Source organism: Triplophysa rosa, linkage group LG10 (genome assembly GCF_024868665.1).
Source record: "Triplophysa rosa linkage group LG10, Trosa_1v2, whole genome shotgun sequence".
Classification (NCBI taxonomy): Eukaryota; Metazoa; Chordata; class Actinopteri; order Cypriniformes; family Nemacheilidae; genus Triplophysa; species Triplophysa rosa.
Genome location: NC_079899.1, coordinates 24,197,003 through 24,220,978, shown reverse-complemented (window position 1 = coordinate 24,220,978; position 23,976 = coordinate 24,197,003). Strand labels below are relative to the sequence as shown.

Genomic DNA, 23,976 nt, shown 5'->3' with positions numbered 1-23,976 from the left:
GTAAACTTGGCTCTGTACATTACGCTCTGGCTTTATGCATCGATCTCTGCAATTGCTTTCTTTGTCTTATTACTAAAATCAATTTCCTTTGGTGATTGCCAAGAAGAGCATTTAAAAGCACTTACTTCATGCCATGTTTTTCAACTCCATTTCCCACCTCTCTGCCTTTTAATGTTCGGTGACGGTCTTACAAACAAACAAATGCGCTGTGTGTATGCTGTTCTCGGAAAACGCTGGATGAATATTATGGCTCGTCTGAAAGAATCAGTCATACTGAGGTCGTAAGTGACATTCTCAATCCCGTTTTCATCAGTGTCTAATTTTGATAACGCTTTACAATAAGGTTGTATTTGTTAACATTGATTATTGCATTACCTAAAACTACTACAGCATTTATTCATCTTAGTTTATATTAATTTCAGCATTTACTAAAACATTTTTTAAATCAAATGTTGTAACTGTTTACATTAGTTAACAATAAACTAATGTGAAGAGTTGTAATGACAGTACGTAATATTAACAAAGATTAATAAATGCTGAGAAACTGTAATATTCATTATTCGTTTATGTTTTTTATTACTTTATTTACAACAACGTTTTTGTAAAGTGCTACCGTTTTTTTTTAAACCACTATGGTAAAAAACACAATGATTTACATGAAATGTTTTCCTTGACGTTTTCTTTTTCTTTTCTCTATCCTTAAAGTTCAAGGCCAATATTTCGACTAACATCCATATATTCATTATTGTTAAAGACCATTCCAAATGTTCATTTTATCAGCACTTCTAGATGTATTGTGGACATTCCAGTCCAGAGTCTGTTGAATTTCAACAAAATCAAACCTCAGGAGTGACATAAAGTCATCCAACAGCACTGTGAAAGACTGACAGCATGACAAGACACATGCAAATTGTGATAAAAATTACATAAAAAATAACTTTTGAACTTTTCCTAAATACATGTACAAATATTACTGTTGTATTGCTTAAAAGTATATATGAACTTGTTTTCTCTGCAGTATTTGAGGTCTGAAAAAACACAGAGCAGCTTTTCTGTTATTTTGACCTGGTTCTCCAGTTTTTGTTTTCTACAAATAAATGCAAATAGAAACTATTTTCATTTGATATTTGGGAGAAATATTGTAAGTAGTTCACAGAATGAAACAAAACGATCATTTTACCTAAATACATAACAGGAAAACCGATTTTGAAATGGTCTCTTAATTTTTTTGTGGCTGTATATTTATATATTTGTATATACTCTGATTCACTTTTCCATCAATAAAATAAAAGATGTATTATATACCATATATATTGCCTCATATCATTGTGTCAGTAAGTTCTTAAAGGGATAGTTCGCGTGAGAATCCTTAGATATAGAAGATTTAGAAGAATGCTGGTAACCAAACAACAATTGAACCCTTGACTTGCATTGTATGGACACAAAATAATAACATTTCTCAAAATATCTTTTTTTTTGTAGCCCATTTGGCCAGTAAATTCTCTCTCTCTCTCTCTCTCTCTCTCTCTCTCTCTCTCTCTCTCTCTCTCTCTCTCTCTCTCTCTCTCGCGTTCAGGCAGTATGGTGACTGATGTGTGTTTGTACTTTAATACAGTGATGGTGTGTTTGAGTTGCAGTGTACCGAGCGGCCAGTAGAGTCTGATCTCTCCTCTAGTTCTCAGTCTGATCTGGTGCCAGTTCTTGGTTTAATTTCATCACAATCCACTCCGACAAACAACCTGCTTTCATCTCACACGCTTAAAAAAACAGCTCATTCCTGCTCCCCAAACCTCAAAGAATCCATGTCAAGGTAGCTGCTCTACATTTCCTCCAGATTTCAAATGAAGATCAGATTTTTTGTGTCACTTGATTATTTCCTAATTAGTTTGCATGTTAATTAAAATGGTGGCTAATGTTAATTACCTATATTAATGGATTCTCATGTAACACCTGCCTGAAGCGCTTGGCTCAGCTTTCAGAATATCTTCATCTCAGCCGTTTGACGGCGAATTGAATTCGGGGGATTTTCAGGACGCACTGAAGTAGTCAAAACCAAACGCGTTCTTTCTTCTTTTCTGGTTTCATTTCAAAGCAGCGTTTGTAGGGAGGCATGGCATATTTTGATTATATTTGTATTTGTGAAAGTCTTTTATGTGTGATGTGTAATCTGCTAGACGGGTCATTTTGTGAAACAGGTGCCTGTTTCTTTTTTTTTTTTAAGTCAATTTTTCACATCCTTTTAGACAAATAATGCATTTCAGTGTCAGTAAATTACTTTGGGCATCTCAACTTTTTTAATGCATGTTGGAATATATATTAAAGATGTTTTACTATTAAATTTGACATTAAAAGCCTCAAGGTTGTGAATCATGAAGATGCTTATTAAAAAGGAAATGTAATGCCAACTCGTGTTTTGAACAAAACATTAAGTCAACTAAACTCTAAAAATGCTTGAATAAAATAACACTTTCATTATTGAATTCTTAAAATATTTTTTTTATTTGAAAAGGTATATAATGAAATAGTAGAACTCAAGATAAGCTCTTTATTATCCTTATATGCAGATATGTAAATGAGGACCACAAACAAGGCGACGGTTTTGTATAATGACCCAGATGTTGTCACCTGTACGTGATGCCAGCAGTATACATCTATTTTGGCGTTCTCGACACACCCGCTGAGTTTGTTTGGCATGCATTGCATTGCTAAGCAAACCAAAACCATATTAAAGTGAAGATGGTCTCTATTAGAATGAAAATGACGATCAGCCGATCGATGCGACCCCCCGTCTGACTAATCCATAATGCGAACATTGTTTCAGAGCCCAGCGTTTCTTCCTGCCCGTGTCTGGAGGTGCTTACACTTCGTGGAAGCAAGGATCAGCGATTAAATGTCACCTTTCAGCAACAACATTAAATAAGAAGCAGCAATTTAGCTCCTAGCAATTGCTAATTTCACGCCCTGATAAATGTTGCAGGAGCTTTCAAAGTGCCTGGGATATTTCTTAAAGGAAAGCCGGCATATGCGGATAAAGGTGCGGGGCCTTTCACGGGGCGAATGTGCACTTTCACATCAAGGTCAAAGGCATGGCAGACGTTGTTTTGGTCCGAGTCGAATGCAAGTCATTTCTTTATTACCGATTAAACATTTAATTCGATCTCATCAGTTAGATTTAGAGTGATGTCTTTTTTAAGGAGATCTTTCATATGCGGTCAAAAGGAACTTTGGTGGGTTAGAAGATGTTTGACGTTTAACAAAGAAGCAGATGACAGAAAAACGAAAGTGAGAAATGGCAGGGGTTCTGTTATTCCTGAAGAAGAGCCGGCCATTAGCATTCCCATTCAACTAGAAATCAATAGCTTCACTTGCACGTGCGGACTTGAATGTACAAGGAATGTGTTTGTTGCCATCTTGACTCAAAAAGGGAACTGAGAGTCCAGAGAGCAAATCGATGCTGATTATTCCATATTATTACACGGCTCGTTGGAATGCTTGGTTCTGATTGGCCAGTCACGACATTTGCAGGTTCATTATTCCCAGATAACCACTTCTCAAAACACACAGTAACCCGGATGCTGCAAATCATTTTGACAGGTACAGTTTAATATTACACATAATATGTCTTATTATATTTACAAATTATTAAACCAAATTGCCTGTTTGTGACATTTGAATGTCATTTCTTACCTTAAAACCGAAAGTAAACGGCCTTTCCTCGTGGAAGGTCTGCATTCGGTAAAAATGACCTATAATAAATATTACAAAATCACATTTCATGTCCAGTTTTTTTCCTCGTGGCAAGTAGCCGTGTAATAACTATGCCACTAACCAAGTTATTTAACATGAACAATACAGCATTAATTAAAAGGATTTTGGGGTGAACCGTTCCTGTAATCTAATAAAGATTATTCCTCCGCTTCGCGTCGGGTCCTGATCACACTGTCGGGGCTTATTTCTGCGATAATAAACGGCTGCCTGTACATTATCCCTTACTTAGAAAAGTTTAGGTGTTGAAATTATCATTATAAGATTACAGGAACAGTTCACCCCCAAATCCTTTTAATAAATTCTGTATTGTTCATGGTTAGCGGGATAGTTCGCCCCAAATGAAATGTGTCATCATTTGTTCACCCTCATGTCATTAAAAATCTGTAGAACACAAAAGAAGATATTTTGAGAAAAGGTTTTGTGCACACTCACTGAAAGTCAAAGGGGACCTGTGTTGTTTGGTTTCCAATCTTACACAAAATATCTTTGTTTCGTGGTTGTGTGTTCTGCATAAGAAAGAAAGTCATACAGGTTTGGAATGACATGAGGGTGAATAAATGATGAAAAAGTATGGGTAACCTTTAAATAATGTTTACAAATAGAACCTTATTGTAAATTACAAAAATATCCACTATAGCATAACATTTTTGAGACATGTGTTTTTATTTTTGCCAGCATATTGTTGCCATTTTGATGGACCTAATTTAGGTAGCTTTATCATGATGAAGTATTCAAGTCCATTGCTGTTTACTGATTTATTGCTCGTTTAAAATTTGCTATTAAAACGTGATTTTGACATTTCCCCCCTGTAAGAAGACATGAATTTTTTATTTAAATATGCATAGATCTGAGGTTTAGGAATCTTAATTGTTGAACGTAACATTTCATATGTTGCAAACCGCTTGTTTTGTGTTCTCCAGATAAAGCACGAGCAATTTATCTCGGCCCTATTTCAATGGCAGCGTAGATAGCCGCAGAAATATGGCGTCCTGTTTTATATTGCATACATAATCAAATTTATTTGACCAAGCAGTCAAACAGCTGCAAATGAATGCGCTCGTATCAGCAGCTGGTTAGCTGCAAAATACAGATAAGCGCGAGCGAACGAGAGGAACTTCTGTCTTACTACGCTATAATAATCGCCATTATTTTCAGCTATAAAGTCATGTGATTCACGTACGTAGACCTCACCACGCATTAAATCCAGCCTTTATGACTAGTGATTTGAAAGTAATAGTTTCCAAATGAGTTTCATGCCTTCAACGGCCCCTCTGAGGGCCGCTGTCCTCAAAAATAATCTCCCCTCGTAACTTTCCAAGGAGCGAGACACAAAAACCCTTCGCCGGTAGGAAAGGTGGGGCATTCTTTTTCTTGCTTGTGAAACTGGGAACATCGGAATGAATTACACCCCCTTAAATGACAATTGGGAGATTTTGTTTTCCTTTCACGGAAAACGAGCGCCTTTCCCAGCCGTGTCGAGAGTTTGTGAAGGTGAAGCTTTAGCGGGCGCATTTGTAAATTTATGAGCTGCTTTGATAGAACCCGTGGCCGTTTACAACTGCCGCCTCGACCCCACGCGACTCCCGCTTGAATTTATTTTCCGAGCATGCCCGCTCGGCTCCGATACAGCCTCTGAACATCAGGACCGACCTGACGGGAGACGTTTCAAACAGGCCGGTGTATGTTGCGGTTGTTTTGAACACCGGTCGCGGGGGGGCCACGGCGGCGAGAGACTTCCCACGGTTTTCAATCTCGCCGCGACGCGCCTCGCATTCAGAGCAGGCGATAAAGAAATGAGGGAAGTCGGCGGTTTGTCACACTGCTTGAATATAGAATTTAGGAGGTATCCGCAGGCCTCTGTCCAGCAATTCACTGAAGTTTTTTTCCAAACTGCCCACCGGAGTCACATTTTTCTCTTCTTTAGTTTATATCGTCCCCCGGGTGCTTTTAACGTGACTGTCGCGTTTGTGCTGCTACCACAAGAATCTCTCTCTCCTTTTCACTCTTTTTGTTTTATTGCAATGAAGCAACAAAAGAATGTTTCCCAATTTGGTTTGGATTATATTTGATCCCGATGATTTTTGTCCCTCATGTTGAATGTGAAACACATGTGCTTTGTTTTTTTCCAGTGCAGTAGATTCTTAGCATTTGGTCCTGTCAAGCTTACAGAGAAGAATTAGTTTCAAAATCATGCTTTGCCTGATGGGGCCTTGAATACTTTACTATTGATGTTTTTTCTCATTACTGTTTCTCTTTGGTACAACACTGTTTTAAAAATAGAAGAATTTTAGTGGTGTTTGCCAAGGCGAGCATCACTGTTGTTTTTGCTCATACATATGGTTTGGGATTTCAACAAACCCTCACGTTTACGTATTAAACTTTGACGTATGCAACCTCAGGATGTGTGACTTGAGGACAGATGTCCAATTACGTTTATAAAGTTACTGTATTACAGTTTTTGTGACTTTTCTTATGTGCTTTTGTCATTTTTTTTATTTACCCATGTCACTATAAAGATGAATTCATTTTTATTTTCGTCTTAGTTTATTTTTAGTTAATAATTTGTGTGCCACAACTAAAGCTTATTTCATTCGCAACATTTTTGTTTGTTTGTTTAGTTTTTCAAATAATATTTAGGCCACTATTTTATCCCATTAAAATGAACAGAAGTGTTTTAAAGGGGTCATATGACACAGCTAAAACGAATATTATGGTTTGTTTTAGATGTAATGCTGTGTATACACGATTTAAGGTTCAAAAACGCTGTATTTTCCACATCCCGTGCATGTTTGTATCTCCTCTTTGCCCCGCCTCTCTGAAACGTGCAGATTTTTAACAAAGCTCATGGCTCTGAAAAGCGAGGTGTGCTATGATTGGCCAGTTATCCAGTGCGTAGTGATTGGTCGAAAACTGTAAGCGTGTGACGGAAATGTAACGCCTCTTACCATATTTGGAACATCAGGTTCCTCTTCAATTGGACTGACAGGTACGCCCACCTTACTTGCGTATACATTTGGGCGGTCTTAGTCAAATCAGACCACCAACTGAGGTAGATTTGTGGGGGTGTGGTTACACGAGGCATTTCAGGCAGGTCTGGGTGAGCATTCGCTTTTACATAGAATTCATCTTTTGTTCCCACACTTTCATTTTTTCACTTTTACGTGTCTAATACATGCATGGGCAACTTATAACACCCCAAAGACACAGAAAAGCATGTATTCGCGCCATATGACCCCTTTAATACTTTTAGCTAATCAAGTAATCAATTTTCACTTGCGGTCAATATAAATCTGTTAATGTGGTCTGTTTCCAAAAATCTTTGCTTTCAGAGTTTTAGACTTTTCATTTCTCTTTTGGAGTTTTTATCTAATAGTTTACCAGTTGGAAACACAGTAAAGATATGGTCGCCAAGCAATCTTTTAGGTTAAACAATATTTGTGAATTGTTCATGATGCAGTATTTCTAATGTGAGTGTAAGTGGTGTACATGTACACAAGACTACAGTTTCAGTTTCTGATTGACACTTGAAACACATGATACGTCCCTGAAGACGTGAAACTGGAAATTTCCAAGGGCCGTTAATAGTGCAGACATGTAAACTAAAGGGCCAAAAATGACTCGATTCAGCAGATTTTACCGACATCTGAGCGTTCTTCTGACTCTGGGGACGAGAGTAAGTTTTCATCAAATAACTGAATTTATATCGATTCCTGCCACATTAGCAGTTTAAAGCTCCTGACGGCTCGAGAGGTTTCTGAATGATTCTGTTTGAAATAAGAATGCAGAATATTCAGACGCAAATCCCTTCTGTCTGCATATCTGAATAAGCACAGATTTAAATAGACCCTGCGTCCGTTCAAGGGGTTATTTACCACGTCTGCAGGAGGTTGCGTGTTCTCAGAGAGAGGTCACATGGGAAGCCGCGATTGGTTGTTAGCGCAGTGGGTGACGTGCTCTTCTCTGTTCACATGTAGAACGCTTTGTAGGAAAATTAATTAAAGCACGCTTTGCTTTTAAGTCATAAGCTTACATGTGTTTTTGTGGGGGTTGACATTGTCTGTTTTGAGATTATGCAAGCTTAGTGAGTGATTGAACGGCATTGTGGGTAAACACTGAGTGCAGTGTGACACAAGGAGATGAATGCGCGTCAATAGCCCGATTTCAAGGCCTGGATGTTTGATGTAGGTTATTGACGAGTTTCATATTCACCCGTCGGAGCCGCATCTCCCACCATATGCATTTATAGATTTCTAATACATTTCAACTCAGATTTTTAATACCGGATGGTGATTCTAGTCGGTTTTGCAATGGGAGGGGTGCAGATCAATGCCAACGATTCTTACCCACAGCCACCCGCGCAAACCACAAGAGAAGCAAATCACGGTAACGTCCTCAACGCAAAAACCGAAGCTCCGCGCTGGGCCGAACTGTCCTTACGCTCAAGGTGGTATGCAGAAATTGCTTTTGTCGGAGGTGGGCATCGGTTATTATCGTGTGTGTGTAAGCCGCTCCGCTGGGATGGAGTAATTAGGATCCTGACATGGCATGGGCGCGCGAGCTGAGCGAATAAAAAATGAAGGCAAATGAAAGCAAATTCCTCTGAGGAGGGAGAGGAGAACTCGCCGCACTCGCGCCGCTAATTTTCTAGAGCTCCTAGTTAGATTCATTTCATTTCTCCCAAATGAGCAAAGCGCCGAGCCCGGCGTTTGATGGCCTCCCAATAAATGGAATGAAAAAGCGACACATCTTTCTGTTGATTCGCTTGTTTATTATCAAGGGTAGCTTTGATTGAGGAGCGGTTTACATTCATGCAATCGTCTGACCTTTCTAGAGGGATCTGCCGAGCAGGCGGCGGAGAACGCGCGACCGGCGCGCTTCATAAAGCGCTGAGAAATGAGCGAAAAATCAAAGCCGTCTGTTGGAGATTTTATTGGCTTTGCCTCTCCGCCGCCTCGTGTTTTGCACAATAACTGATCTCAGTCGAGCCAATGTAGCCAATTTTCTCAAGCACCGAGCAGAAATGCATATTTTTTGCCATCTGATTTGAAAAAGCGATTCCTAATCACTTCTTGAAACAAACACAACACTCTCTGAAATGCAAAGACGCCAGTTTGAAGCATCTCTTTATTGCGCTCTTATTGATTAAACCACTTGACACTGTCCAATTCTGAAGTGGTTTAATAGTTTTGCGAGTTCTGATTTATTGTAATAGTTTTTGAAGTTGGATCAATGATGTTGAGGTTATTGTTTTTGTAGATGGTGCTGCAGTAATATCTAATGTAATGTTTTCACTTTGTCTTGATGTTTTCTTCTTTTGTCAACAGGTAGAGGTCCAACAAAGTCATCGAGAGGCCCAGAAAGATGTTCTGGATCAGATGAAAGTTAAACTGAAGAGTCAACAGTACAGCCCGAACAGCAGAAGTATTGACTTCACCCGAATGTCCAAATCTAGCAGGTACAGTGAGAAATTGAATTGTCTTGGCCACGCCAATTCCAAAGCAATGCAAGTTTTGCGGCAAAACAAATGTAACATTTAATGTAAAATCTATTTATGTAAAAAGTAGGGCTGTCAAACGATTAATCGCGATTAATCGCATCCAGAATAAAAGTTTGTGCTTACATAATATACTGTATGTCTGTGTACTGTGCATATTAATTTTGTATTTATAAATACAAAAACATACACATACTTGTATATATAGGAAATATTTAAATGTATTTATTTATATTTACCAATAACTGAAATTCTATATCGACGTTTATTAATTGTTATATTTAATATTTTTCTTAAAAATATGCATTTATGTGTATGTGTTCATAAATACAAAATGAATATGCACAGTACACCGACATATATTAGGTAAACACAAACTTTTATTCTGGATGCGATTAATCACGATTAATCGTTTGACAGCCCTAGTAAAAAGACATAAATTAATGTTCAACATTGTGTGAAAAAGTAACACATTTTTTTCCATTTAGCGTGATCATATGGAGTGGAAACACCTTACAATGAGCTTTAATTTGTTAACATTAGTTTAAATTAACAATTCTTCTACAGCAACATTTCAGCATTTGCTTATACATATTTAAAATCAATTGTTGTAACTGTTAACCGAACAAACAAAGAGCAGTTGTATTGGTATAAACGAACACTGACAAAGATTTAAAAATTGCTATAAAAATATTACATACAGTATCTAAAAAACTGTAAAAAAATATATAAAATTGTCATTGTTTGTTCATGTTAGCTAATGCATTAACTAATGTTAATGTATAAAACTATATTGTAAAGTGTTACTAGTGTAGTATTAAAAAAAAATCATTTTTTTATGTATTTTACATTTTATTGTAAATATATTATTGTAATTCTATTTTAATTCAAATTCATATTATTGTTCTGCTTGTTGCAACTTTTAAAAATATCCACAAAAAGAGGCTTTTGTACAAAATGTTTGTGGATGATGACCAACTACATGCAGGCGAGCCATTTTTGTTTGCAGTATGCATGAGCCGTCTGAGTCTCAGACTATACATGCCAAGTACTGAAGTGCATTTTTGTTTTTAGACTTGGACGTTTTGTTGTCGCACATCTTGCTCATTTATCCACCGGTCTATTTTAGGGACTTGATATAACCTTTCTCTAATGCTCTTTAATGCAAGTCTTTCTGTAACCTCGTAAAGAACCCATTATTGTTTTTCCCTTTACTAAAATGACTCGTCTCTTCCTCTCCGAGAGCCATTTGCTCTCTCTCTCTCCTGATCCAGTAAGAGTCCCGAGTGTTAACCGTAGAGTCCGAGCCAGACTGCTCGCCTTGGCTTTGAATCAAACATCATTTTAATCCCTTTAAGCTTCTCGTTGTAATGATTTATTTTGCGGTAAAAAACCCATAATGATCCTTTGAATTTTAATGATGGGCTGCCTGCTCAAGGATTCATTGTTTTGACTCTTTGGCCCTTACCTTTGCATGGAAACATGTCTTAAGGGAAAAGCTGTCGAATTGGATGGCTTTCGGTGCCTCTCTACTTCATCAAGGGTTGACGGCCCACCGACGCTGCTCCCAGGTACCTGATACAGACGGGACGCCTGCCATTCAGTTATCACAAACCCTCTGCAGGACGAGATGAGAAACATAACAGACAGCGATTTAAAGGAGATGTTAAGTCTCCTGCATTAGGCGCCAGGGATTAGCACTATAAATTAAAGAGCTCTTTCTATAAAACTGTCACTTCATATGAGATGTGAGGGGTGTCAATATAGCTGGCCAACCTTTCCCGGTGAGGCTCAGGGGTGAAGTGTGCGGCTCCGATGATGAATTGAAACACCTCCCCCTGTTAGGAGGACGGCGGCGGGGCTGTGCGGTGGCCGGGTTGACGTTAAATGGATTTGAAAAGAAAGCAAGATGGAGAGGTATCCATTTCTGTCTGGCATTTGTGTCAGTCCGGTGTTGATCTGGTTGAGTTGGTATTAGGCGGCTAACATGGAATGCTTGTTGACAAACCGCTCTCTGCAGGTGGGAGAATCTCACGAGACCTGCCAAGAACATGTCCATCCACACTGAAGTGTACTTTAGTGTTTACTATAGTAAACTGTAGTAAATTGTAATATACTGTAGGAAATTGTAGTTATTGTTTTGTAAATGTATACTATGTATACTATAGGATTCTGTGGTGTTTACTATAGTAAATTAATCAACTGTAGGAAATACTGTAGTATATTATATTTACTATAGTACGCTTCAATAATACTTAAACTATAGTCAATTGTAATATACTGTAGGATATTGTAGTAATTATTACATTTTGTAAATGCATATTATAGGATTCTGTGGTATTTACTATAGTAAATTAATAAACTGTAGCAAATACTGTATTTATTATATTTACTATAGGACGCATCAATAATACTTAAACTGTAGTAAATTGTAATATACTGTAGGATATTGTAGTAATTATTACATTTAGTTAATGTATACAATAGTATTCTGTAGTATTTACTATAGTAAATTGATAAACTGTAGTAAATATTTATCATATTTACTATAGCACGCTTCAAAAATACTGTAGTATCTAAGAATTTTATTATCGAGTTAACATTAAAGTTTTCTATCAAGTTACTGAAGTATACTATAGTAAATAAATACTAATACAGCAGTCACAAATATAGTAACGAGAGTGTTTGCTATAGTAAACTGCAGTAAATTGTGATATACTGTAGGATATTTTGTTAATGAATACTATAGTATTCTGTGGTATTTACTATAGTAAATTGATAAATAGTATACCTATTTATCATATTTGCTATAGTACGCTTCAAAAATACTGTATCTAAGGGTGTTTTCACACCTAGTGCGTTTGAGCCCTCCAAAAGCTCTCGGAGCAGTTCAGCGTGTATATGTGAACAGTCCAAGTGATCTCAGACCCCCCTGTCGGTACACGATCCGGGATGCCTGCACGATCCGTTCTGCACATGCGCGTAATTACGTAGTAAACCACGTCACGGTTTCCCTACACTATTGGTATCACGCATGCGATGAAACACTTGACGGCCAGGCGGCACAACTGCCGGCATATTTTTGTAGGCTACATTGTGTTTTTCATTTAACAGTTCATGGCGGGTCTATTTTGATGTTTTATGTATCTTACGCTATGCATTACGATGTGTTTACGTGGTTGCTAATCCAAAATAATAAAGGAGTTGTTACATGAACATACACGATTTTGGTTACATGTGGAATAATGCAAACCTTCAGTTTCCTCCATCTCCCCTTTGCGATTCATTGCTGTATGGCATTAGGCCTACTTAACTTGCTGTGTTTCGATCTGAGGTCCGTAGTATTGTCAAAGCCGGTTTGTGTCTTGTTTTTATTAAAAGCTGCTAATATTAGTTAACTTTAAATTGAGTAATTTTGTATTAGTATGGGTCTATATAGGCTAATATATCTATCTATATAATCTAAACGAGGACAATAAACCCTCAAAAGCAAACTCTGTTGCTTACTGTGAACACCAAAAGGACTGAGGTAATTTTCGGCTAGTTCCCTTACTTGTTGACTTTAAGTGAAAGGGTTTTGGTTCTTTTAAAACGAACTATATGTGAAAACACCCTAAGTATTTTACTATTAAAGTTTACTGTAAAGTTACGGAAGTTTACTACAGTAAATACTAATACAGCAATCATAAATACAGTAATGAGAATAAAAAAATTATAAATGATATGGTCACAAAATAGACATAATTTTCATAAATCTTTATAATAAAATGTAATTTCAGTTTTTTGTCTTTGATCTTGTATCACCTGTACATAAAATCACCCCTCAGGTAAAAGATTCACTCTACAAAGGAGTTTTAAAGGTATTGTAAGCTATTGTGCTGACATCCAAAACAAGCCAGAGAAAATGATGCTGACAGACCGAAATCCCACGATGCACGTCTGCTAAATGGATCTCACATTTTTTCTCCCGCTTGTTTTCCGCTATTCGTCGTTAATGTTGTTTGGATGCCCCGAGAGCTTGTTTTACAAGCATTTAGATTTATGTTACTGAGGGGGGTAAAACAAGTACGAGAAACAATACAGTATGCAAGAATACAGAAACATGCTTGTCTGTTTAACTGGCAAACAGCATATTGAGTTTTAATATCAATCGGAGAGCGCGGTGCCTAAGGGAGTTTTCACACTTATTCTGCGCACATCTGACTGTTTCTAATTTGCTGCCTTCGCCGTTTTGTCCTGATCAATGTCTTGCGTACAAACACAGATAAAATTTTCATAAATTCCCCAACGTCGTTTTGTTTAATCAGCGCCTGCTTGGAAATGCAAATTTGCTTGGAAATGCTAACCGCTCATACTAGCATTCGATACCCCTTTCCTCTTTCCTCTGTGCCCGCTCTGAATGGAAATAAAATGTTGATTTCGCTATTTGTGTACTTTCATTCAACGCTTTTTTTGTCATTCGCAAACGTAAGATAGGAAAATGGTGCTAGTTTGACACAACTGTCAGGGTGCTCGTCACGTTGCGCTACTACAAAACGCTTCTCAGGCTAATGTTTATAAACATGCTGCCGTCCTGCTGAGGTGAATATCTAAACACAGACCCTTAATATGTTTGTGCGTGTGTACTGAATGTGCTTCTGTGCTTGTTTTAGCTGTTATAAACATACGCACGTTCAATAAGTCCTCGTACCGTTTACGATATTTGATGGGGTTGCACCACAGAGCTCACGGCAGTTTTGAGGAATGAGGAGGTGAAGTCATGTTTAATTAAGATGTTCTGGCTCACGAGCTGTCACTCACATTGCGGGTTAAAGATCCCTTGTGCTCTCCGACCCTTTTCACACTTCACGTACCCACAACGCACTGCGCCTCGGTGCACCACCACTAACCGGCTAGTGTAATTAACTCAACTTGTCAAATATTCACCCGGTGAAATATGGCCATACGCGGCCTCTCTAGATTTTGCTAATCTCAGTTAAAGATATTCATATGTATGCTTTTTTAAAAATGTTCTCTTTTCATCCAGCCTATCAGAGTTTGAGGCCGAGTACCAGGAGCTCTGGGATTGGCTGATGGACATGGAATCCATAGTGACTGACAGCCACGATCTGATGATGTCAGAGGAGCAGCAGCGTCATTTGTATAAAGTAAGTGGGTCTTAAAGTTTTGTGCTGAAAGGTTGCGGAAAGTAAATATAGATGGTTTTAAAGCAACTACATAAACGAACGTTATGCTTTTGTGGCCCGAACTTAACTTCCAGTACACATCCACAAAGAATAGAGTTCCTGTAGATTATTTCTGAAAACAAGCAAAAGAAATAACAAGTAAATTACATTAGCTAGGAAGTTTAAAGTATGACTAACCAGTATTTTTGGAGGTTACCAGTAAAAGATTCAACAATTCAGCAATTTTTTATATGATAAAATTAACATACAATAAAATGTTTATTTAATACAATGATTATGCAATAAACTATTAATATAAAATAATGTTAATATAAATTGATGAAAATATAAATAGTAGCCAGACCGATAAACAAACACAGATCGGAAGTTAACTTCAGGCCAGGCGAAAGTTTCGAGTTTCAAGTTTTGTTGGATAAAATGATAATTATTAAATAAAACTAAGAGAATCCATGTCAACAATTTCAGTGTTGCTTTCTTTTTTTTTAACTTGGAAACGATGGTGAATTATAGACGGTAGGATTTCTCAAATGACTCGTGACTTTCAATCCCTTTAAACCGGTTTAGCAGATCTCGGTTGAATATTACAATAAAGCCGTCTAGATTAGATCATTGTCTTGCATTTCAATCTCTTTGTCCTTTCCCGGAGCTCGACCGTCACTTTAACACGTTTCAGTAAAAGTTCGCGTTGGAGAAACGAGAGCGAGGAAAAATAAAGTAGAGGGAGTGCGGAGGAGAGATAATACTTCACCCTGTTTACAGTCCATGAATTTTTATTAGTCTCAGATAAAGTGGCCTGTATTGTGTTAGGTCAATACGTGTGTTCATGATTTAAACAAGCTGATTTCTCCTTCGGTATTGATTGCGTGCCCACCTTCGCTAATAAATATGTACTGGGCTACTATGTTAGTTATCTGGGTTTTTTTTTTGCGAGGTTCGCTGCATTATCAGGACTGTACTTTGGATTGATCTGGAGAGAGGTTCGTGTGTACATGGGCCGGGTTATCGCGGGGGAAGCAAAAAGCCGTGAGGCATAGAGCGTAAATCAGCCTCATTTAGCCGTTCTTTATCGAACTGAATCCGACACTCTTCATCCTCCAATTGCTCCGAGCATATGGCATATTTCAAAAGAACAGATTGTGAATCATAAAGAAATGAAATTAATATCCAGCCCCCCCACCCACCCCGCCTGGTACTGGAAACAGCTCCCTAATGATGAAAGAAATGGCAGCGAGCTAGCGCCACCCCACCCCTCCTCTAAACCTGCAGAGGTCACGCTCAAGGTCAGAACTAATCTTCCCTCTCATCGGCACGCTGACCCCGACATTAGTCATATCTTACAGTAAGAGAACTGAGGAAATATAGTTTCCTATATTATAATAATAAAGACGGTTCTCACGTCTTTAGTTGGCCGTAAAGAGAGACGTTTCGTTTCAGTGTGCTGGTGTGCAGATCTTGTATGCAGTTGATCACTTCAGATAAAAGCTAAATGCATAAATGCAAGTTATAGTCACAGAAATACTCCCTACTTCTCATTGTTGTTGAATATTTGTGTCAAGCATCACTCAGATGTTGGCTTGTTAGCAGTTCATGCATGGAAAACATTCAAAACGTCTCGTTCTGAGCACCTTCATCACACACCGACATGCCGAGCACATCTCAGTCTAATCTAACACGCGCTAATGCGCTCGATGATCAAAGCCGACTGCAGCCAAACTTTCCCCTCGTTTCTCATCCACGCTGCCCTGCAGATGTTCGCGTTTGTTTATTCAGAGAAAGAGAGTCACACCTCTCAGCTTTATGAGGTATCTGTCTTTTTGCATGCGAAATCAAAAGTCTGTCGTGAAACATTTTCCCCATGTGACCCTGTTTGTTGAGCTACGTGATCTGTCAAAACTTGTCAAAAGTAACTTAATTTGCTGTTTGGAGTCGCAGCTCTTTAAACTTGATCTTGTGTGTTTTGATGGCTCTCTCCCGCCGAGCTGGTTTATTTCACAAAAAAATTAAGCATAACGACAATTTAGCCTATTCAGGTCTATACTGTACAATGCTGTTATTTATTCTCAAAGGAGACTCTCTACACTGAAAAACAACTAGTAGGTTTAACTAGACTTCATTTTTTAAATTTACTTACCACAATTTATTTTTAGCTAAATTTACACTACCGGTCAAAAGTTTGTGAACATTTGAGTGAAATGATTGTCATTATAATAAAAAGGTTTTTATCTGAAGGTGTGTGCTTAAATGTCTGAAATTAGTTTCATAGACAAAAATCGAATTGTGCAAGTATAAACTTGCACAAATGACGTTGAAATGGATGACTTATGAAATTATCTAAATAATGAAAAAAGAGCAGCCAGTAAGAGCACAGAATATATGGGAACTCCTATAAAATTGTTTAAAAAGCATCTTGTTGTGAACAGTGTTGGGTAAGTTACTCTGAAAAAGTAATGAATTACTAGTTAGCAATTACATATTCAATAGTGTAATTAGATTACTGTACAAATTACTCTCTCCAAAAAGTATTTAATTACTTATTACTAATTACTTTCTATGTCCTATATCAACCTTGATTAGTTAAGTGATTGAAGGATAGACATGAAATGGCTTATTTAATTCATTCAAATAAATAATATTAAACTGCATAAAGAAGTTTTAACTGACTAAAGTATTACAAATGTGAGAATTATACATTAAAGCAGGAATTTTAAAGTTAGACTTTGAATTTTGATGTCAGTTCCACCATTGCACACACATGTATTACACAGAGTATTTAGTTTAATTACATCAAAAGTAACTGTAATTAAATTACAGGAAAAATATCCCTTACTTTACTTTTCCAAGGGAAAAGTAATTAAATTACAGTAACTAATTACTTAGTAACTAGTTACACCCAACACTGGTTGTGAAACCCCAAGAAAATGGCAAGAGAACATTTCTGCAAAAAAAGTTTTATTTTTTGTTTCGATTTTGTCAAAACATAATCCACATAATTCCCTTTGTGTTATTCTACAGTTTTGATGAGTTTACGGTTTTTCTACAATGTGGAAAAAATATAAGTGAGTAAGTGTTCAAAAACTTTTAAAAACACAAAAAATGAGTTCCCCCCCGTAGCCTATAGTTCTGTAGGTTCTCCATAATTGAAATGTATTATTATTTTTTTTATTATTATTATTTGTCAATATATTTATTAATAATACTTATATATATGAATAGGTTTATTTAAGTTTGGTATTTCTTTTAGAAATACTGTAACTCTGTATGTGTTTCACAAAAGAAAGAGATGGGTTTGGTAAGATGTGATGAAAACGCTTTGGTTCTTAATGGTCTAATATACACTTAAATATACACTTAATATAAATCCTTATATTTTTCATTTGATTTTGGTACAAAACATGACCCGTGCTTGTACTGACAGCTTCGTACAAACACAGCTGGATTTCTATTGGCAGGAAAGGTCAGGAATCCTCGTTTTTTGTTGTTCCTTTGTGATGGAGCACGGATGTTTTCAGACTCTTTCACGTGTGTCAGGAGTGTAAAGGCAGTGGAACAGACGTGTGTGTGTGTGTGTTTTGGTGGAGCGACAGAAGCTGTGTGTGAGTGTGACACATTGCTGCTTTATGGTGCCGGAGCAGGTGGTATTTAATGGGAATCACAACATCACAGCACCTTTTCCTGCCTCCCTCCCTCTCTCTCTCTCTCTTTTACCTTCCATCTCGTTCTTTGTGTCTTCCCTTTTAATTTTTTCCCCTGAACATTTTAGTACTCCGTATCAAGACCTAGTGAGGTTGTTTTTGTTGTCTTCATAGGTCTTAATGTCCTAAGCAAACCGACATTACAGTACGTGAACTTCACTACATTGATGATGCCTTAAAATACAACTACAACAAGGCACCTTCAAAGACGTCTGTATATTCCAAACAATTGTGATATCCAAACACACAAATGACTCTTTCCCCATCTTAGGACTCTTTCGAAAGACGTTATGTGCTGAATATTGTGCAGATACTGTTGGGTGCACCTGCACGCGTCATTACCCTCGGACACACAATCACTGCGGTCTCATACAGCACTATAAACACACACACACACACACACATATATACACTGTCAATGGCCTCAGTAAGTACGTGCTAATGTAGGTAATCACTAATGGACATTTTCTGAGTTTGATTGCATTGTTTGTTTATCTTGTACTGTTCCATTACGCCCGTGTTCTTGTGTCTCTTCTGGGCCGGTATGCTTTCTATAGGGTAAATAAATTCCTCCTCTCTCCGTCTCTGGCTCACTTCGTCTGGAAAGTTTCTTTAATGCTTTAGTGTCTCTTCTGGTCTCCAAGGCAACCGTGTCACTTCATAAAGTAAACAGTTTTTTTGGTCATCACAGGACATGTACTGTACACTTTGGGCAGGAGCGATGTGACAGTGTTTTCATCATTAAAAATCATTTGCAGCTTGATTAGACGGTGTATCGTTTATATTACATTAAAGTATTGATATGTAAAAAATCTTGTGGGAGTGAAAGTGGGAGTTGTGTGTTTGGAGAGAGAGAGAGAGAGAGAGAGAGGGGGGGGCTTGTGAGCTCTTGACAGATTTAAGGAGTCTTTCTTTCTTTCCATTCATCATCTCACCTTTCTTTTTCTTGTTTTATTTTCTTTCTATTTCATTATTTCTGTTTGTCTGTACTCTTTCTTTCCTTCTTCCCTTCTTTTTTTCCTTTCATCTTTCTGTTCATCTTTGCTCTGTCTCGCGTTCCTATTTATTGTTTTATTCTGTCTCTTTCATTTTTTCTCTTTATCACTATCATTTTTTTTCTGTGGTTGTCAATAACTGAATTTTATTTGGAATGTATTATGTCCCAAAAAAAGTATTATATTATATTTCTATTAAATTTATATTAGTAGGAGCCTAGAAGGAATAAAATTGAGTAAATGTTATTGAAAAGTGTTACTGAATGTTTTTAACTCTAGTAAAATTAATAGTTTTGGTTGAGTTTTATTTTAGGTTTTATAAAATTGTGGAAGATTTGTCTATTTCTGAATTAATTTTTAAATAGTTATTTTCAAAATACATTTTCTTTCTTTCTCTTTCTCTCAATTTCAAGTTAAGTGTGCTTTATTGCCATGACAAAATGTACATTCGTATTGCCAAAGCATTAATATATATGTTAATATATGAAAACAGAAATAGAGTATTGTTTTTTCTTTTTCTTTTTTTGTGATTTTATTGATTATGTGTTTGCGGAATTGGGGAGTTGATATGTGTAATGTTTATGTCAATGTATTGAACCATGCCACCAGTGTCAAAGACAATTTTCCGCTCTGTGACAAACAGAATGGACAATAAAGTTAATCCAATCCAGAGTATAGTTTAAACAAAGATTTACAAAAGTAAAATATACATTTAAGTTGCAGAATAAAGGGATATAATAATATCATGTTATGTACATAATATATTGGAAACATCATGTCAGGGCAGATTCATTGTTTTCTCTGTTGTTGTGACAGGCAGACACATATTGTGCAGCTAACACACAGCAGTCCTTGTGTTCTCCTAACGCCTGTTTCTGATCACTTGACAGACTTTCAAACGTCTGGTGTGTGGACTTGATTTTTCCATAAAACATGGAAAAGCTCGCTCTCTCTCTACCTAATTTTCCTCCATCCTTTCTTACCCCATGCGTTCCTGTACTGTATGTGTATGTGTGTATACACCAGATGGCTGCTCACGATGCGTACAGGCATTAAAAAAGCGAGATACATTCCACAGGGGAGAGATGCAACAAGCCTGTGATACTGGGATCAAGCTCTGCCCCTGGTCAAAGTGCTGTTCTAAGATCAGTCGTGACCGCCAGACCGCCCCTCCCTCCCTGGCAATCAACATTAGGCGTGAATAAAGACCGCGGCTCTCCGCTCCGTGTCTGTTAGACCGGCCAGATTTATGCGCAACGTGAAGATCTGATGCAGAGAAATGCGGTTTGTCAGGAGAGACAGTCATACAGTCCTCACCCCCCATGAATTATTGAAAGGAGGGATAGAAGCGAAGGAGGAGACACCTGGAGAAAGTGGAAAGGATGACAGAAGGTGAGGAGTAACATCAGAGAGACGGAGAGGGATGCAGACAGGGAAAGGGAGAAAGAGAGAACGATAGACACCACACTAGCTGTCTTAAGGCCCTGGTTTCTGCAGAATGCCTTTACCAGGGTTGTGTAATAAATAATGTGCCATGTTCTGCTGCCTCTGTTCCTTTACAAGGTCTCCAGCTCCTCAAGCAAATGTTTTTCTGATACCTAGACTGTCGATGTAAAGGTTGACGTCATGGCCCTCCATGTAGCATGTGCGCTAAGAAGCCGTACTGAAGCTTATTGTGTGGCACAGATTGAAAATCATCTCGCCTCATGACGAGTCTTGCCAGGTTTGGCATCAGCGATATCAAACGGCTGTTGTAGTAAACATGAAATTTAGCACTTGTGTCGAAATATGGGTCATTTTTGGGTGAACTGTCTCTTTAACTGAGGTCACAGAAGAGCTTTGTCCATTGTTCCCGGGCTGCGCCTTTAAATCCCTCTCAGATGGATTACATATCCATGAATATTCAGCTTTTTTGTGGTTTGTAATTGGCTGGCGTGTGATGTGGGGTCGTTCGGTCCCCCCGCAGCGTCTCTCAATGTCTCTTCTCAGATGCTCCCTCATGAGGCATGGTTGAAGGGAATTACGGGTGTGCGTGTGGTGTTTTGTGTGTTAAAATGAGAAGGTTTGCTGTCTCTGTGTGCGCGAGTTGTTATGGTGGTGCCGGCTGGGGCCTGTGGCTCTTTCTGCAGGACGCTGACTAATTACAGCGCTAATGCAGGACACCCCATTGGTACACACTCATTCAGCACGACCACACACACACTAACACACACCTGCTTTATTTGCCACCCTCCAAAACTGAATTACTCAGGCATGCACACAGACAGACAGACACATGGGTAGTTTACAAATAACATAGACATTAACTTTTTCTCTTTTTGAAGTTTTTCATTATTTTAAATGAGCTTTTTTAGTTTTTTTAAAAAATTAGTTTTTTCATGGCCTGCGGCTGAATTTTTAAAAATGTGACTATTTCACATTGAGTTTGTTACAGTTGCATTTATAATTGTTATTAATTGGCGAAATTATTTTTAAGTCAATTTTAGACAAAGGACGTCGGACAGTACTGTACAAAATGCCTTCATACCACACACACATACAGTACACACATACAGCACATACATGCAGATTACAGACACACACACGCACACACAGAGATACACACACACACATGTACATTCAGATCACACACAGTTTCACACACACACACACACACACACACACACACACACGCGCACACATACTTGCATATGTGGTTTACGAGGACTCTCCATAGACGTAATGATTTTTATACCGAACAAACTGTATATTCTATTACCTAACTCTAACCCCTAACCCTAACCCTAATATCACATAAAACCTTTGTCTTTTTTTCTTTTAAAAAAATTATCATTTAGTATGTTTTTTAGGCATTTTAGTTTACGAGGACACAGGAAGTGTCCCCGTAAACCATGTTTACGTTGTTATAGACATGTTATTACACAGTTTTGTGTCCTCGTAAACCATGTATACAAGCACACACAGTTTCACACACACGTATACGCACATACACGCAAACACACACACACACACACACACACATACGCACACACACTCACTCACTCTGTAAAGTAGGACAGACATAAGTCTTGCTGGGTTCAAGTGACGTTTGCATAAGCAAACTCCAAAGTAAATTTTGATATATATTAAGTGTGTGTATGTGTGCATCCTAACAGACGACAGGCTTCATCATTTAATATCTATTGAGATAGAGACACGTTTATTTGCTGTGGTGTTGCCATAACAACACTTGAATGGAGTTTTTGTGACTGGCCAGCGACTTCTTTATGGTCCTTATGGACAAGCTAATGCATTACCTCACTTAATGATCGGTCATGTGATGAAACAGGCAAACAATCCCATAGATTTACATTAAAGAAGGGACCCAAGTCATATTCACAGACCAGCAGTGATTCCGGAGATGCACAGCTCTGCATGTTTTTAAGTCTTCTTATTTACCACCTGATTGAAATCATTCAGAGATTCATCAACTGAATCCGTCATATGAGAGAGATATAAAACGTGAGTATCAGCGGAGTTTGAACCATTGACATATAGTGTTCGGGCTCTTTTGATAGTGTTCTAGCAACCACCTGATTCTGTTGAGTTTTGTCTGTTCAGACCGCACCTGTTCACACCAACCGTCTTTATTCTTCATGAACTCAAAACTCAAGAAACACGAGCAGCCAATAGACATGAGTGTTGTTGCCAACGTTTTTATGAGCGCTGACAGGCTTGAAGTCAACCAGCTGGTCAAATATATGCTCAGAGTTTGATTCCCAGAGATGCTGCTGCAGGAGACGAGAGAACGGGAGGAGAGAAAGAGGGAAGAAGCAAGAAAAAGAATAGAAAAATAGAAACGGACGAGAGAAGAGAGAGAGATGAAAGAATGAGAGAAAATAGGAAAGAATGTGAGGGTAGGATAGAATGAGAGGACGAGAGGAGGGGGAAAAGAGAAGCGGATGAGAAAATTGGAAGCAGAAAAGAGAGAAAGAGACGAGAGAGCAAGGAGGAGAGAAAGAGTTGAGAGAACGAGAGGCAGAAATACATGACAGTTGAGATTGTCATGTATTGATTGTTGATTGTCATGTCATGATTGTTGAGATGACAAAATTAGAGAAAGAAATGAGAGAACGAGAGGAGAGAATAGAAACAGACGAGAGAACGAGAGGAAAGAAAGAAGGTGATGGTAGGACAGAATGAGAGGATGAGAAAGATGAAGGAGAGAAGATGAGAGAAAGAGAGGCAAAGAGAAACAGATGAGAGAATGGGAAGGAAAGAGGAGAGAGAGATGAAAAAACGGGAAGGAGGAGAACGGAGAGAAAGAGATGGGAAAAGAAGAAGAGGAAGAGAAGGAGATGAGAAAATATGGGGGAAAGAAAAAGATGAGAGAACACGAGCGGCAAGAAAGAGAAGAATATATAGGAGAGAAGAAATGAGAGAACCAGATGAAAGGAGAGAACGAAAGAAAGAAAAATGAGAGACAGAGAGAAGAGAAAGAGATGAAAAAACAAGAAGAGAAAAGGAACGAGAGAACAAGAGGAAAACGGAGAGAAAACGAGCTTTATTTCAGATCTTTATTTCATTATGTCAATGTAATGCATTACACCTCTCAAACCACTAGATGGCACTACCAACATCCCGAGCCCATTAAGAACCAGGTTTTTAAAAACCACACACACACACACACACACACACACACACACACACACACACACACACACACACACACACACACACACACNNCACACACACACACACACACACACACACACACACACACACACACACACACACACACACACACACACACACACACACACACACACACACACACACACACAGCGAGACACTTGCGTTTA

At 38.1% G+C, this 23,976-nt stretch overlaps 1 protein-coding gene across 2 annotated transcripts in view; it reads left to right on the top strand.

Moving 5' to 3' along the window:
* akap6 (A kinase (PRKA) anchor protein 6) overlaps window positions 1–23,976 on the top strand; it is a 114,371-nt gene that overhangs the window by 59,874 nt on the left and 30,521 nt on the right. For both annotated transcript variants that reach the window (XM_057343893.1, XM_057343892.1), the window contains exons 8-9: window positions 9,093–9,223; window positions 14,289–14,409. In XM_057343893.1, coding sequence (XP_057199876.1) covers window positions 9,093–9,223; window positions 14,289–14,409 — 252 coding nt within the window. The remainder of the gene's footprint in view (window positions 1–9,092; window positions 9,224–14,288; window positions 14,410–23,976) is intronic.